Source organism: Lolium perenne, chromosome 6 (assembly GCF_019359855.2).
Source record: "Lolium perenne isolate Kyuss_39 chromosome 6, Kyuss_2.0, whole genome shotgun sequence".
Lineage (NCBI taxonomy): Eukaryota > Viridiplantae > Streptophyta > Magnoliopsida > Poales > Poaceae > Lolium > Lolium perenne.
Window position 1 is genome coordinate 123,976,977 of NC_067249.2, and position 14,710 is coordinate 123,991,686.

General features: G+C 45.6%; 1 protein-coding gene across 1 annotated transcript; it reads right to left on the bottom strand.

Annotated features, from left to right (window-relative positions):
- Positions 1-4,739: 4,739 nt before the first annotated feature.
- On the bottom strand, positions 4,740-7,587 carry LOC127334643 (nudix hydrolase 13, mitochondrial). The gene is made up of 6 exons (XM_051361162.2): positions 7,269-7,587; positions 7,065-7,158; positions 6,835-6,955; positions 6,660-6,743; positions 5,340-5,489; positions 4,740-5,249 (listed from the first exon to the last, which is right to left on the bottom strand). The coding sequence occupies exons 2-6, from the start codon at positions 7,148-7,150 to the stop codon at positions 5,070-5,072; spliced, it is 621 nt and encodes a 206-aa protein (XP_051217122.1). The 5' UTR covers positions 7,151-7,158; positions 7,269-7,587; the 3' UTR covers positions 4,740-5,069.
- Between the last annotated feature and the right edge of the window lie 7,123 nt (positions 7,588-14,710).

A 14,710-nucleotide genomic window follows, 5' to 3' on the forward strand; every position in this document is an offset into this window, starting at 1 on the left:
TCTGAGGTTTTTTGAATTTGGAGGACGGTGCTACCGCTTCTTGGGCCGGTACTACCGCTCTGGGGCAGTTCTCTGACGAAACTGAACAATTATCCCCAGAACGGTACTACCGCTCTAAGTACCGGGCTAGTACCGGTAAGCGGTACTACCGCTTCTAGGAGCGGTACTACCGCTTGCATCTTTTGACAAGAGGTACCGGTTGGGGTCGGGTTTACCGCAAATCACCACAACTCCTCTTCCACCTCAAGTCAAAAGCTCCTCGAAGCTCAAGACCTCGAGGAGATCGGCCCCGATCTCCTTTTCCAGCCGCCGCCGGCCAAATCTCCTCCGTGGAGAAGCTTCCCCAACCCCTTCTCCGCCATGTCCTCCGGTATGAACCCTAATTTCTCTCTCTAGGGTGTGTTGAACTCCCTACATGCATATGCTAGGGTTTGTTGGAGTTTTGTGGTGGAGAAGCATGCTTGGAAGCTATTCATGTGCAGGGATACTAGCTAGCAACAATGTGTGACTCTAGATCGATTTTCACCATGAACTCGATCTCGATTTGGCTGTGCGGAGCTTAAGAGGTAGTACCGCTCATCCTCGGGCGGTACTACCGGTCAAAGCGGCACTGCCGGATTGAAATTGCGGTACTACCGCTCTATCTAGAGTCACCAATGTTGCTTGTTAGTGTCCACTTTGATCCTTAATTTCTCGGCTTGTGCACTTAACCCCTATTCCCTCCCAAACCTTTGCTATTCACAGGAGCACCTAAGACCCGTGGTGGCAAGGTCAAGCCATCCTCTCGTCGTCATCGAGATGAAGAGCAAGAGGAGATCATGCCAACAAGGACCACCAAGTGACAGAGAGAAGCATCAGCAGGGGCAAGGGGACCTCAAAGATCAATGCTTGATGTAAAGAAAGGCCAGTTCTTGGAGGTGCGGGGGGCCAATCCTTATTTGCTCCCAAGAAATGCTCGTCAATGCCCCAATCCTTATTTTCATCATGTCAATCAAGAGAGGATCTACACTGAGGTCTATGGGGCCAAAGAGTTCAAGTGTTGCCCCCAATACTCCATAAGCATGGACAAGCTCAACTCCGACCTCGACTACTTTGGAGAAGCACTTGAGATATGTGATGAACAAGGACTTATTCCTATAATGACCTTTTCTCACGATTTCTCCCGGGAGGTGATTTGCCAGTTCTATGCCACGGTTGTCTTTCTTGAGGATGAAGGAGGCTATCGCTCCTTGAAGTGGATGACAAAGGAGCATGTGACGGAGGCCTCATGGCAAGACTTTGCTCGAAGCATTGGTTATGAGCTCCCCGAAGACGACTCCAACACCTTCCGCATTCATCTCCAAGCCAAGCCCATGGCCAAGGAGAAAATGGCCGATCTCTACATTCGAGGGAGGATGTTGTGTGGAAGCACCAAGGGCCTTCTACCTGTCTACGACATTATGAACCGCATCTACCGCAGCACCATCAACCCCAAGCATACCAACCACGATGAGGTGCATGGATTCCTTGTGAATCTCCTTGTGCGCACACATGAGTTGAGGGGCCGCGGCAAGCAACTGGACGTCATGGATTACATTTGGCATGAGATGCGTGATTGTGCTTTCCTCCGCAAGCTTCCTCAGTACGCTCCCTATCTCATGAGGCTCATTTGTCTCAAGTGGGATCAAGAGGGCCGTGGAGATCTTCTTCAACAATGCCGTCCCAACGTCACCATCCACAAGGAGAAGAGCCCGCTTGTCAAGGACCATGACCTTCCAAGGTTTGGCAAGGGAGCTCCCAAGGACAAGGATGAAGACGAGGCCGATAGCGAAGACTCCGACTATGTGACCAACTCCATCAAGACCAAGGGCCTCTTCGCCAAGCTCACCGCTCGCCTCAAGAAGTCGTTTTGCTTCAAGAGGGATCTCGAGGATAGGATGTATCAAGCTCATCACGACAACAAGAAGATCCGTCAATGCCAAAAGGCGATGATGAGGCACATGCAACTCCCGGTCTCCGAGGGCTCCGAGGACAACATCACTCCTCCCGGTGAGTGGAAGTCAAAGCTCGTTTGGTCAAGCTCCGAGGAATCCATCCCCGAGCCACCTCATGGCAAGGGCCTTGCCCAAGATGAAGAGGACGATGATGAAGAGGAGGAAGATGTCGAGGATGAGGGTGATGAGAACGAGGATGATGATGAGGAGGAGGATGACGACGACGAGTGATTCCCTTGGGACGCTAGTATGCTCCTTCTCCCTTTTTGGTGTCTCGATGCCAAAGGGGGAGAAGTTGATCTATTAGGATGGGAATTTGCAAGGGGATGCCGAGGGCTTGGTGGCTTCATTTTGGTTCTTTCGGCCTTGGCATCAAATCTTTCCCCTAGTTATTCGAAACTTTATTCTTATGTCTGTTTGCTACTCTATTCGTGGATCTCCCGATCCCCCCCGTTTGTATTAAGTCTTAATCATGCGTAGCTTAATGGTCAATGGTCTCCATTATTTATTCTTTGATTGGCCACATCATTCCTATGGAGGCACTTATTATTATGATGAGTTTGGGTTTTCTCAAGGCAAAGGTATGAAAAGGTTCACCCAAACTCCCCTATATACAAATGCTCTTGCCTCTATAGTGTACTTGTGCTACATAATCTTGTCATATGTTCTTCTTAGCACTTGTGCTTGGTTTGTAGAATCTAGGGGGAGTTCTCTCTAGGATGTGTGCATTTGTATACAAATGCATATTTTAAATATGCACACATCTAGGGGGAACTTCGCCTATTCTTTCAAACCAAATACCTTATCATAATATCCTATGAATTATTGCAAATTCGTGTGTTGTCATCAAACACCAAAAAGGGGGAGATTGTAAGAGCAAGATCCGTATCCCGTGTTTTGTGTGTTTGATAACAACACTCGAACAATTCTAACCGTGCACAAAGTTTGTCATTGATAGGTTTGCAGGTTGCACGGTACCCTCGCCGAACACATTATGATCAGAAGACCGAAGCGTAGTTCTTAGGCTTTCTGGTTTTGTGTGTGTGTCGCGAGGTAACATGGTAGGAGAGGAAAAGAGGAAAAAGTTGTTTCAGCCATAGCGGTACTACCGGTACCAAGAGCGGTAGTACCGCTACCCCTACTGGTACCGCCCGAGATACCGCTCTGAGGCTTGCACGCGAAAATGTCCCACAGAACACGATGCGGTACCTTCACGGTACCTTGAGCGGTAGTACCGCTTGAGAGCGGTAGTACCGCCCACGGTACCGCGCTAAGTACCGTAACGCGTTACGGTAGTGCCGCTCTGGTACCGCTCGGGTACCGCTTGGGATCCAGTAAGGTCTGGACCCTATTGCGGTACCTCAAGCGGTACCGCGAGCGGTAGTACCGCAATGTGTCCACGTGGACAAGTTCAGTGGGGATTCGAACTCAGAGCGCTAGTACCGCTTCCAGAAGCGGTAGTACCGCTTCCAGAAGCGGTAGTACCGCTTAGGCACAAACAACAGGTAACAGTTGGATTTGGAGGGACCTATATAAAGGCCCCTTCTTCTCCAGCTCGCCCTAGCTCTTCTCTCTCTCTCTCTCCTCCATTGTTGCTGAGCTCAAAATTGAGGGGATCTCCTCATCCACCCAACCAATCTTGCTCATACTTTGAGAGGTGGTGGAGGAGACCCCGATCTATCATTCTACCGAGAGAAAGTTCACCAATTCGTGGTAGTCCTTAGTGGATCTTGGTGTTAGGGTTCCTTGGTGGAAGAGCTTCTTGGTGGAGCACTGGAAGAGCTTCTTGGTGGAGCACTGGAAGAGCTTCTTGGTGGAGCATTGGAAGAGTTCCTTGGTGGGGCATTGGAGATGGGTTCCTATGGTGGAGCATTGGAGATGTGCAGCTATGGAGTCTAGCCTGGTGATGTACTAGCTCCATAGGGTGTTGGGAGCATCCTTGTGTGTGGAGCTCGCCCCAACCTTGTGAAGGAATCACCGCCTCGACCGGTGCCTTAGTGGAAGAGTGAGAGCACCTCCGTGGAGCTCTCTCGAGGAAGAAGGTGAGGCCTTCCTTCGTGGTGTGGCCGTCTAGTCTGTTGTGTGAGACTAGCACCTCCTCAACGCAGACGTACTTCCTGTTGTGAAGGAACTGCGGTAAACAAACCTCGCCTTGCCTCCGCGCCCTCCGGTTGTCTCGCTCCTTACTCTTGCTATCTTGTCGATTCCTTTACTTGTTGCACATGTTCTAGCATCATTGTAGGAACACCGGTATTGCTAAAGTTATCACCTTTACCTTCCGTTGCGCTAAAATTGAAAAAGGTTAAAACTTGCCGTAGCGCCATTCACCCCCCCTCTTGTTCGCTACGATCCATTCACACGGCCACGGACTTTATTTTCCAACATGGGTGGCTGCATAGTAGGAGAATTGAAGCCAACGGAGCGTCATAGTAGTTGGCTTTTCTCTTTTTTTTTATCGCATTTAGATGGCTACTAGACTTCAGAACGGCTGTGTGCATCCTGGTTATGCAGAGGCTGGGTGTAATACTTAAAACTTTTTTGAGTAATAAAACGCCCCTTATCGGAAAAAAATACCAATTGATCGACTTCCTCAGCGTCACCACTGTCTCAAACCTGTAGTGAGCAGGTGATTATGTCCACTAATCCTTCTGTTGATATGCAAAATTAGGTGTTCTAAGTGTGATAAGTTAATATCAGTGTCTTCACTAATGACGAATAAGATCTAGCAGATAGAGCATCCAAAGAACGAACTAGACCCACAAAGGCTAAGTCTAAAGTTCCCTGCTCAATAATTTTGTCCTATGCTCTGAAGCTAAGCAATACCATGTTGTAGCTGGAATTGCCTGCACTTAGTTCTCTCAGGCCATAAGATGATCATATACATGTGCAGGCGTGCAGCCGTTGCTGGAAACAACTACAAACACTAAGGACAGCCACTACGTGTTCAAGAAAGAGAACGGAAAGATTTAAACAAGGGATCAGAGATTCTGTTTTTTTCTGATGGCCATGTTTGCATTGCACTTGAAAGGGGGGACAGAGCTACCTAGCTGCATTCACCAGTTAACTGCTGTAGCAGCAGAATGAGCAGCGGCATGCTCAGCACAGTGCAACCGCGCCGTCCGATGTCGTCTGCAACATCATGTACACACCATTTTGATCAGTCAGTTCCTGCGCTGACCCTACCTCTTCGATCATCGAGAATCGCTCCAGCAGTGCGGTGAGTGCCTCGCGCATCCAGTCATACCGACACAACTGATAGGCTTCACCAGGGGAAACCTGATCAATGATCATCAGCAGGCGACACAGTACTTTGGTTACACAATGACATTGGTGGAAACTTCAATGTTATGGTAGACAGTAACTCACCCATCGCCGGCCGTGGGTTGCCTGCTCAGGCCATGACTCGAGCTCCTCAATGACCTCCATTGCGAAGATATAGCCTTTGCAGGCTCCCCTCGGGCTGCTGCTCTGCTGGCTGCTCTTGCTCTTGAACACCCAATGTCCCAAGGTAGTTCTCTGGTACAACAATGACAATGATCAATTCGTAAATTCAAAGCAACAACTCATGCAGCTCAGCAAGTTTCACAACTTGAAGGTGCACCATAGCACAACTAGAACAATTCCTCAATTCCATGCATGTTGCAGATCGCATTAATTGGAACATACGGCGTCAGGGTGCCAGTTTTTCTAGCCTCAAATAGTTTGAAGAACTGAGCTTGGAAACAGCAAAATAGTAACAGAGCATATCATGATACAAATGCATCACAAATAGGACGATTAAGCTGGTGTAGGACACAGCAGGGCAAGTACAAACACACCACATGCAGAGTGGTTGGGATCATGTAGGCGTCAGGATAAAAATAACATCCCATTGACTCGAATCTGAAGGAAATTATTTATGACAATTTGGCCAAAGGAAGTTGGAAGGAAATAAGCGAATAGTATTAAATTTTTCATATTGAGATCCTCCTAACTAACTATCACAATGATTCAGAATAACATCTTAATAAGATGCGGTAATGATGTGTTTAATCCCCAACTCATTGTGCTCTACAATATTCCGTTGGCAAGTCAGTCAACGCTAATTTTCTTTTTCCTCGTGGGAGTTGCAAACCACCAATTGATGCTACTATACTAGAAGAACATGCAGCCATGCATTGTCGCTGTCAACCTAGGCGCTGTCCTTGATAGATATCTTATGCTACAGGTTAGAACCTATCTGATTGGAGATGTAAACCACAAACTACTTTACCATTGTTGAGCTTTCAAGTGACAGCGCAAGTAGACAAATAGCTCCAAATTGTGGCGGTTAATTACTGCAAACACCAAGAAATCCCTGGGAACAACCTCTTGATCGGGACAAGGATTTAAATCCTGGTACCCTATCTTGACACACATGCTTCTAAATTGCAACCTCAAAGTAAAACTTCCCAGCAAAACGGCATTGAATAGGCGCCACATTGCGGCGTATATATTTTATTCCGAGATCAGATTGATTACGTTGAACATTGTAGGCACTTGTCACAATAGTGAATACCACCATTCCGTCGGTCATCACATTTTGTATATGCTAAATGTACGCGTACTAGCATTCTGCTCAAGAGGTTGAAGAGAAAAACGAGAGGCAATACACAATGGCATTGAACAAGATATATCAAGGTCATGGTGAGTGAAGGCAATATTTACATCGATGATGCCCTTGACGCCGGCCTCCTCCATTGCCTCGCGGCACGCCGCTTGGTAGACATCCTCGTCGTCCTCCCATCCACCCTGAAAAGAACAAGAGGGCGTATCTATCGGTCAGCGCTGCTAGTAGAAATGCCTCCCAAGGATTAGATTAGCCACAATCGAGTTGTGTTACCTTGGGGAAGACCATGTCTGTGCGATTGGGCGTGGAAATCATGAGCACCTCGACCTGCCCCCGGTCATCGCCGAGGCTGCAAGGGTTCCCCTCGTCTTTCTTCACCCTGTACGGGACACACCTGCACATGGACAACAAACCCGAAGAAGAGATGTACGGACCAGCAGCACATGAGCAAGGAATTCGATGCGATAATCAACGGGAAGAAAAGAATTCAGAGAAGCACAGACCCTGCAACGAGGCGGTACTCGTTGTCGTAGCGCTGCTTGAGGCGGCCCTTCCTGGCGAGCACCTCGTCCGGCGACGACGACGACATTGCTGGACCTTCGCAAACAAGGCTGGACATGTTAGGACAAGCACCAAGAAACAACAAAGGGGAGATGGCAAGAAGAAGAGATTCGGAATTATCTGCATGCAACGAAATCAGTACCCACCTTATAAACAGCAAGTGATAGAAAACAAGGGGGACACACGAGAAATAACAAGGTGGAGAAAAAGGCTCCTGCTCTGCCCGCGACGCGAGGATGGCAGTGACGCAGCGATCTTATCTCCACCCACGATCGAAGAGAAAAACCAAGAATTTGGAGGTGATGAACGGAAGGGAAGAAAGGAAAGAGGAACGGAAGGCAAGAAAACGGGGGCTATATTGGCTTTGGCTGGAGAGCACGGGTGACGCATGCCGTGACTATAAATGGGGCGCGCCCTATGTTGGCTCCCGCCCGATTTATTGGCGCGCACAGCAAGGAGGAGGAAAGAGGTAGGGAAATGAGTTAGCAACGTGACTTCCCTGCCAAAATGCCATTATTGTTATGCTTCGTTCTTAGCTGGATAGATGGGCTAGGTGAATATAAAAGAGTTGTATTAGGGCAGCTTTAGCTGTCCGATGCATTTTGGACACCAAAAGTATCTGTTTTAGTTTGTTAGAATTGGGACACGTGGATATTAAATTGGTCTTGTTGCCTCAAATGTTCGTTTTGGTTGGACTAACCCAACGGACCGGTACATTTATTTTCGTTTTTGAACGAAATTCACCGAGTGGTAATACAAAAATATTGAAATGGTGGTTCGAAATAATGAGGCCGACGACGTAAGCCGCGTAGCCTAGTTCCCATTTTGGAGCCTCTTCACCAAATGCCAACATTGGACCATGTGACAGCTCTTACCCCACTCCCTTGAAGCACTCCAAGAACGGGGGCACCTACACATACACAATTTGTCAAGTCATCTACATTCTCGGAATGAAGCATGCCTTGCCCTTATCACGTCCACAACGCCGAGGCCGCTCACTTTGCGCTGAACTATATGGTCGATCACCGCATAAAACTTGTTTGTCTTTTGTTGGATATATTTTCACCTCTTCTAGAGAGTTCGGGGTACTATGAATCCGGTAGGGAGCTAGTTGCCGACGTTTATGCAATCCTTGGGTTGTTGTTGTTTTCTCACCCCTGGCCCCGGCCTCAGTGTCACCCTCCTCGAAGTCATCGCCCTCACCATCATCGAGCATGGGAGTGTCTTGGTACATTGGTTGGCCAAATTGGGAAAACAACGTCACCCCGCCGATGTCATAACCTTGGCTCTGGGTTTGGTCCACAGTCCGTTCGGGATGAAGCCGCCACCATGGATCATCTCCATGCCAACCTCGTCGTGGTCGGCGTAGTAGGACTACGGATCAACGGGCATTAGAGGCCTAGATCACATGATAAAGGGGAGCGAGGTTGGAAAAGGATACCAGGTCCATTGGCATCAAGAGGGGCCATGGCGTTTCATCGAACATGTTCAGGGAACGGGCATGTTCTCAGACGGGATGCCTGAGTCTTCCTGGTGGAGGGGCCAACTCCCGGATCCATGCCCGATGTGCGGTTCAGGTCGATGTGAGGGGCCCCGACGAAGCCCTCGTCGAATGGGTTGTCCAACAATGACGAACGAGAGCCGGCGAGGCAGGAAAGCGGCGCCTAGACCTGCACTGCGGTGCACGGAGTAGCCAACGGAAGATGTGATAGTCGTGAATGTAGGAGTGGCCACGCGTCCTGGGAACTTACATAGCTTGTTGCCGAGGCCTGGTCATGTCCGATCAGCGCGTCCCGTTTTAGCCACGGATGACGATATCACGAGCAGGTTGTTGGCTTGTGCCTACATCTCCAAGGCCATCTCGTGGTGACCCTAATGGTGGTTCGAAACAATGAGGCCGACGACGTAGGCCGCGTAGTCTAGTTCTCATTTCGGAGCGTCTTCACCAAATTCCAACATTGGACCATGTGGCAGCTCTTGCCCCACAGTCCCTTCAAGCACTCCAAGACTCGGGGCACCTACACATACACAATTTGTCAAGTCGTCTACATTCTCAGAATGAAGCATGCATTTCCCTTACCCCACAACGCCGAGGCCACTCACTTTGCACTGAACTATATGTTCGATCGCCGCATAAAACTTGTTTGTCTCTTGTTGGATGCATTCTTACCTCTTCTAGAGAGAATTATGGTTGCAGGTACTATGAATCAGGTAGGGAGATAGTTGCCGGCATTTATGCAATCCCTGGGTGACCTTCCTCCAATACGCTTGGCCTTTTTGCTCGGCACCGCATATAGGATCTTGGCTAATGAAGATCCTAGAATGGTAGACCATGAGGTCCTCTTTGTTGTTGTTATAGCTGGGAGTCTTTTGGCCCGTTCCCTTCTTCTTTCCATTGCTGACATTCTCACCCCCGGCCCCGGCCTTAGTGTCACCCTCCTCGAAGCCGTCGCCCTCACATCATCGAGCATGGGAGTGTCTTGGTACATTGGTTGGTGATGCGTCCAAAACGTATCTACTTTCCCGAACACTTTTGCTATTGTTTTGCCTCTAATTTGTGTATTTTGGATACAACTAACACGGACTAACGCTGTTTTCAGCAGAATTGCCCTGGTGTCCTATTTTTGTGCAGAAACTCAACTTTCGGGAAAATCCCCGGAAATAATCGCAATGGGCCTATTTTCATAGAAGATTGACGGAGCCAGAAGACGAGACGGAGGGGGGCCACGAGGCGCCCACCCCACCAGGCGGCACGGTGGGCCCCTGGGCCGCGCCGGCCTATGGTGGCGGCGCCTCGGCCACCCCCCGACGCTCCCCTTTCGACTACTTAAGCCCTCTGACCTAAAAACGCGAGGGGGTTCGACGAAATTGCCAGAAGACATCCAGAACTCCGCCACCATCGTGAAACTCCGTCTCGGGACTAGAAACTCCGTTCTGGCACTCCGTCGGGACGGGGAATTGGAGGAGATCATCGCCATCATCACCACCGACGCCTCTCCATCAACCATCCATGCTTCCCCCATCCATGTGTGAGTAATTCCCCCGCTGTAGGCTGAAGGGGATGGTAGGGATTGGATGAGATTGGTCATGTAATAGCATAAGATTGTTAGGGCATAGTGCCTAGTATCCGTAATTGGTACTTTTATGATATTGTTGCAACTTGTTATGCTTAATGCTTGTCACTAGGGCCCGAGTGCCATGATCTCAGATCTGAACATGTTATTGATTCATGATAATATTCATTGTTTTATGATCTTACCTGCAAGTTGTATACACATATTGCTGTCCGGAACCCGAGGCCCCAAACTGACAGAAATTGGGACAACCGGAGGGGAAGGCAGTGATATGAGGATCACATGTGTTCACGGAGTGTTAATGTTTTACTCCGGTGCTCTATTAAAAGGAGTATCTTAATTACCAGTAGATTCCCTAGAGGCCCGGCTGCCACCGGCTGGTAGGACAAAAGATGTTGTGCAAGTTTCTCATTGCGAGCACGTACGACTATATATGGAACACATGCCTATGGTTGTTTAGTACTTGGATACTGTTTTATTACTATCTGCAAATGCCCTACCTTGATTGTTACATGAGTTCTCTCATCCATGCAGCGCCCGTTCATCCATCCCTATGCCTACAGTATTTTAATCCTGTTGTTTACTATAATCACTACTGCTATCTTTGTTACACTGCTGCTGATATTTCACTACTGCTACTGCTATAAAATTGTTGCTACTGATAAACTCTTGCGAGCAAGTCTGTTTTCAGGTGCAGCTGAATTGACAACTCCGCTGTTAAGGCTTACAAATATTCTTTGGCTCCCCTTGTGTCGAATCAATAAATTGGGTTTTACTTCCCTCGAAGACTGTTGCGATCCCCTATACTTGTGGGTCATCAAGACTATTTTCTGGCGCCGTTGCCGGGGAGCATAGATTTATTTGCAAGTTCACTTGGATTGATATTGTTCGCTGCAAATCCTCCATCATGGGTAAACCTCGCGGTACTAAAGTCGCCATATTACCATCCACTACAAAAAAAAGGTACAACTCTGAGTACCTCTGCTGCTCTTGATTCACCATCTGTGATAAGTCAACTTGTTTCACCACCACAAGCTTCACATGCTGGTACTTCTACTGAATCTGAAAATTCCTCTTATAATTTTAATGATGCTTCTACTGTGCTTGATGAAGATGGTTCGTTAGGTCCTTTTCTAGATGCTACAATTGCTAGGTCTAGACAAATTGAAAATACTGAAATTCCTAATGAAAATACTGTTACACCTGTTAATTCACCTGAGTCTGAATACTCTAGTGATGATCTTGATGAAGATTATGTAGAACTTGATGATGATTTTATTGATAAATGCAATGCTACTACTGGTACAAGTAATATTAAAAAGCTTCTTGCACAACATACTGTTAGATATAAACTATCTCTTGATCCTAAATTTGCCACATCTCCTATAAACATTAAGGATAAAGATTATGACTTTTCTCTTGATTTATCTTATATATCTATTGTTGAGAAAACACCTTTTTGTGGTACTGAAAAAGAAAGTGTTGTAGAACACATGAATGAGCTTTGTACTTTGAGTAGCTTGTTTTCTGATGATATCAAGAAGCGTACTTATTTTGTTGCTAAATTTTTTCCTTTCTCATTAAAGGATGATGCTAAAACTTGGTATAATAGTTTGCCTCCTGATTCTATTGATAGTCCAACTGGTTTGCTTGATGTTTTCTTTCGAAAATACTTTCCTGCTAGCGCTCAACATATTGCTTTGCAGAAAATTTATAGTTCTGACCAGGAAGATGGAGAGAAATTGCCTGAAGCTTGGGCAAGGTTTTGCTCTCTTATCAGAGCCCGGCCTGGACATGATCTGGAAAAGCATGATTTACTTGATACATTTTTAGTGGACTAACCATTGAGTCTAGGGCATACCTGGATAGTTGTGCTGGTTGTGTTTTCAGGAAAAGAACTCCAGACGAAGCTGAAGAATTATTGGCTAGAATAGGCCGAAATCATGATGATTGGACTACAGCTTAACCAACCCCAACGCCAATATTGAAGAAGAGGGGTATGATTAAATTAAATGATGAAGACATGAGGGAAGCCAAGAAATCTCTTAAGGAGAAAGGTCTTAATCTGAAGATGTGAAGAATTTACCTCCCATAGAAGATTTATGTAAGATAACTCCCCCTTCATCCATGATTGTGGTACATTCTCTTCAACGCTTTAGTAAGGAAGATATTCCCTACTCAAAACCTCCTGATCAATGTTTAGATGAGTTTGATAATTATATTGTTAAGCAAGATAATTTTAATATGAGAGTAGAGAATCATTTAATGTAAAACTCTCACGCTATTAGTAAATTGCATGATATTGTGGAGAGAACCTCCAATGATGTTAAGATGCTTGTTAAACATTTTCATATGGTTCAAACTCAAATTGATCAACTCACTAAAGTGCAAAATGACTTATTAAAAAATAGTTCTAAAGAAAAACATGCTTATGAAGTAACAAATAGAGGCGGTGTTTCTACTCAGGATCCTCTATATCCTGAGGGGCATCCCAAAAGAGTTGAACAAGATTCTCAACGAACTGAAACTAGTGCTCCTTCTAAGAAAAAGAAGAAGAAACATAAAGCTGTTGTAGAATCCTCTGAGCCTGTTAATGATCCTAATAGTATTTCTATTTCTGATGCTGAAACTGGAAGTGGTAATGAACATGATAAAGATAATGATAAGAATGATGCTTCTGATAAAGAAGAGGTTGAAGATGAACCTGAAAAGCATGCTAAAAATAAAAAGTATACTAAAGAAGATTTTATTGCTAAGAAACATGGTAATGAAAGAGAACCTTGGGTTCAAAAGCAAATGCCTTTTCCTGCTAAGAAACTAAAATCAAAAGAAGAAGAACACTATAATAAATTATGTGATTGGATGAAACCTTTGTTTCTGCAAATCCCTCTGACTGATGCTATTAAATTGCCTCCTTATTCAAAGTATATGAAAGATATTGTCTCTAACAAAAGGAAAATTCCTAATGAGGAGATTTCCACTATGCTTGCTAATTACTCTTTCAATGGCAAAGTTCCAAAGAAGCTGGGAGACCCAAGTATACCGACCATCCCTTGTTCCATCAAGAATAATTATGTTAGAACTGCTCTATGTGATTTGGGAGCAGGAGTTAGTGTTATGCCTTTTTCCCTTTACAAGAGACTTTATTTAGATAAGTTGATACCAACTGATATATCTTTGCAAATGGCTGATAAATCTACTGCTATTCCTGTTGGTATATGTGAGGATGTTCCTGTTCAAGTTACTAATAATTGCTTAATATTAACTGATTTTGTTGTGTTGGAAATGCCTGAAGATGATAATATGTCTATTATTCTTGGAAGACCTTTTCTTAACACTGCAGGGGCTGTTATTGATTGCAATAAAGGAAAGGTTACTTTCAATGTTGATGACAAGGAGCATACTGTTTATTTTCCCAAGAGGATTGATAAAGTATGTGGAGTTAATACAATTTCTAATTTGAGAACTATCAAAGTGGTAGTTATTGATTGTCCTATATATGAGCCTAAGCAAGGATATCAATATATTATGATTGGATCCATATCAATACAATACAAGGTAACATGATTGATTTGAGGTTTATTTCTTCTTATGTCATGTAAAATTTATTTGGTGGCAAGACTTGATCAACCTTGTTAACAAGTACATTTTATACGCATGGAAGAGCTAAACAACATTTCTTTCTTCCTCCACTTGCTTTACTTGCTGTAGTACTACTTGTTTTGCAAGATGCTTTAGTTGTTTAGAGGTTTGAAAATCTTTTTCTGCCCTGTAATAATAATTTTAACACCCAGAAATGTGCGTTTTTTCAAAGTTTTCAAAAATTTACAAAAATTATACTGTTGGTCTTATTTTTGGAAAGACAACCTGGGAGTGCCTGGGGCTGACCAGTGGGGCACCCCAGGGATGCCCCCCATGTGCCGGCGTAGCCAAGGAGGGGGGCGCACCACCCTGTGGTGTGGGCCCCTCCTTGCCCCACTTAGTCATCCCTTCCTCCCATTCTACTCTCTCTCCCGAAAAAACTTGTACCAACTTTCTCTCACTCGCGTTTTTGCTCAAGAGCTCAGGATTTCTCGATCTCTTTGCTCAGCTCAGATTTCTGTCTGAAATTTGGCACATTAGCTCTTCGGTATGTGACTCCTCCGATTATCTAAATAGAATTTTGTTTGGTTGAGTACATCTTGAGTATTTTGCTGCAGTAGGTAACATGTTAAGTGAGCTTGCATGCTTGTTCTAAGTTGTAAAATTAGTTTTGATGCATGTTTAGTACTCTACCAAGTTCCTATAGCAGTTACCCTCATTTATATGTCTCAAAATCAACTTTTATAATGTTTGTTGAAAAATTTCAGAAAATGGAGTGGAATAGGCACCAACTCAACCAACATGAATTGGAGGTGCATGAAGTTATGAGAGTTCACCGCGAAGAGGGAGTATACCCCTCCTACTACCCATGCACCGATTTCATGAGGAGTGCAGGAATCTTGCAAGATGTTCAAAATCTTATTTCCAATGCA

Coding starts and splice junctions, on each gene's coding strand:
- LOC127334643 (XM_051361162.2), bottom strand. CDS start 7,150: ATGTCGTCGTCGTCGCCGGACGAGGTGCTCGCCAGGAAGGGCCGCCTC. Junction 6,956..7,064: donor GAGTACCGCCTCGTTGCAGG/GTCTGTGCTTCT, acceptor GTCCATGTGCAG/GTGTGTCCCGTACAGGGTGA. Junction 5,250..5,339: donor CAACCCACGGCCGGCGATGG/GTGAGTTACTGT, acceptor ATCATTGATCAG/GTTTCCCCTGGTGAAGCCTA.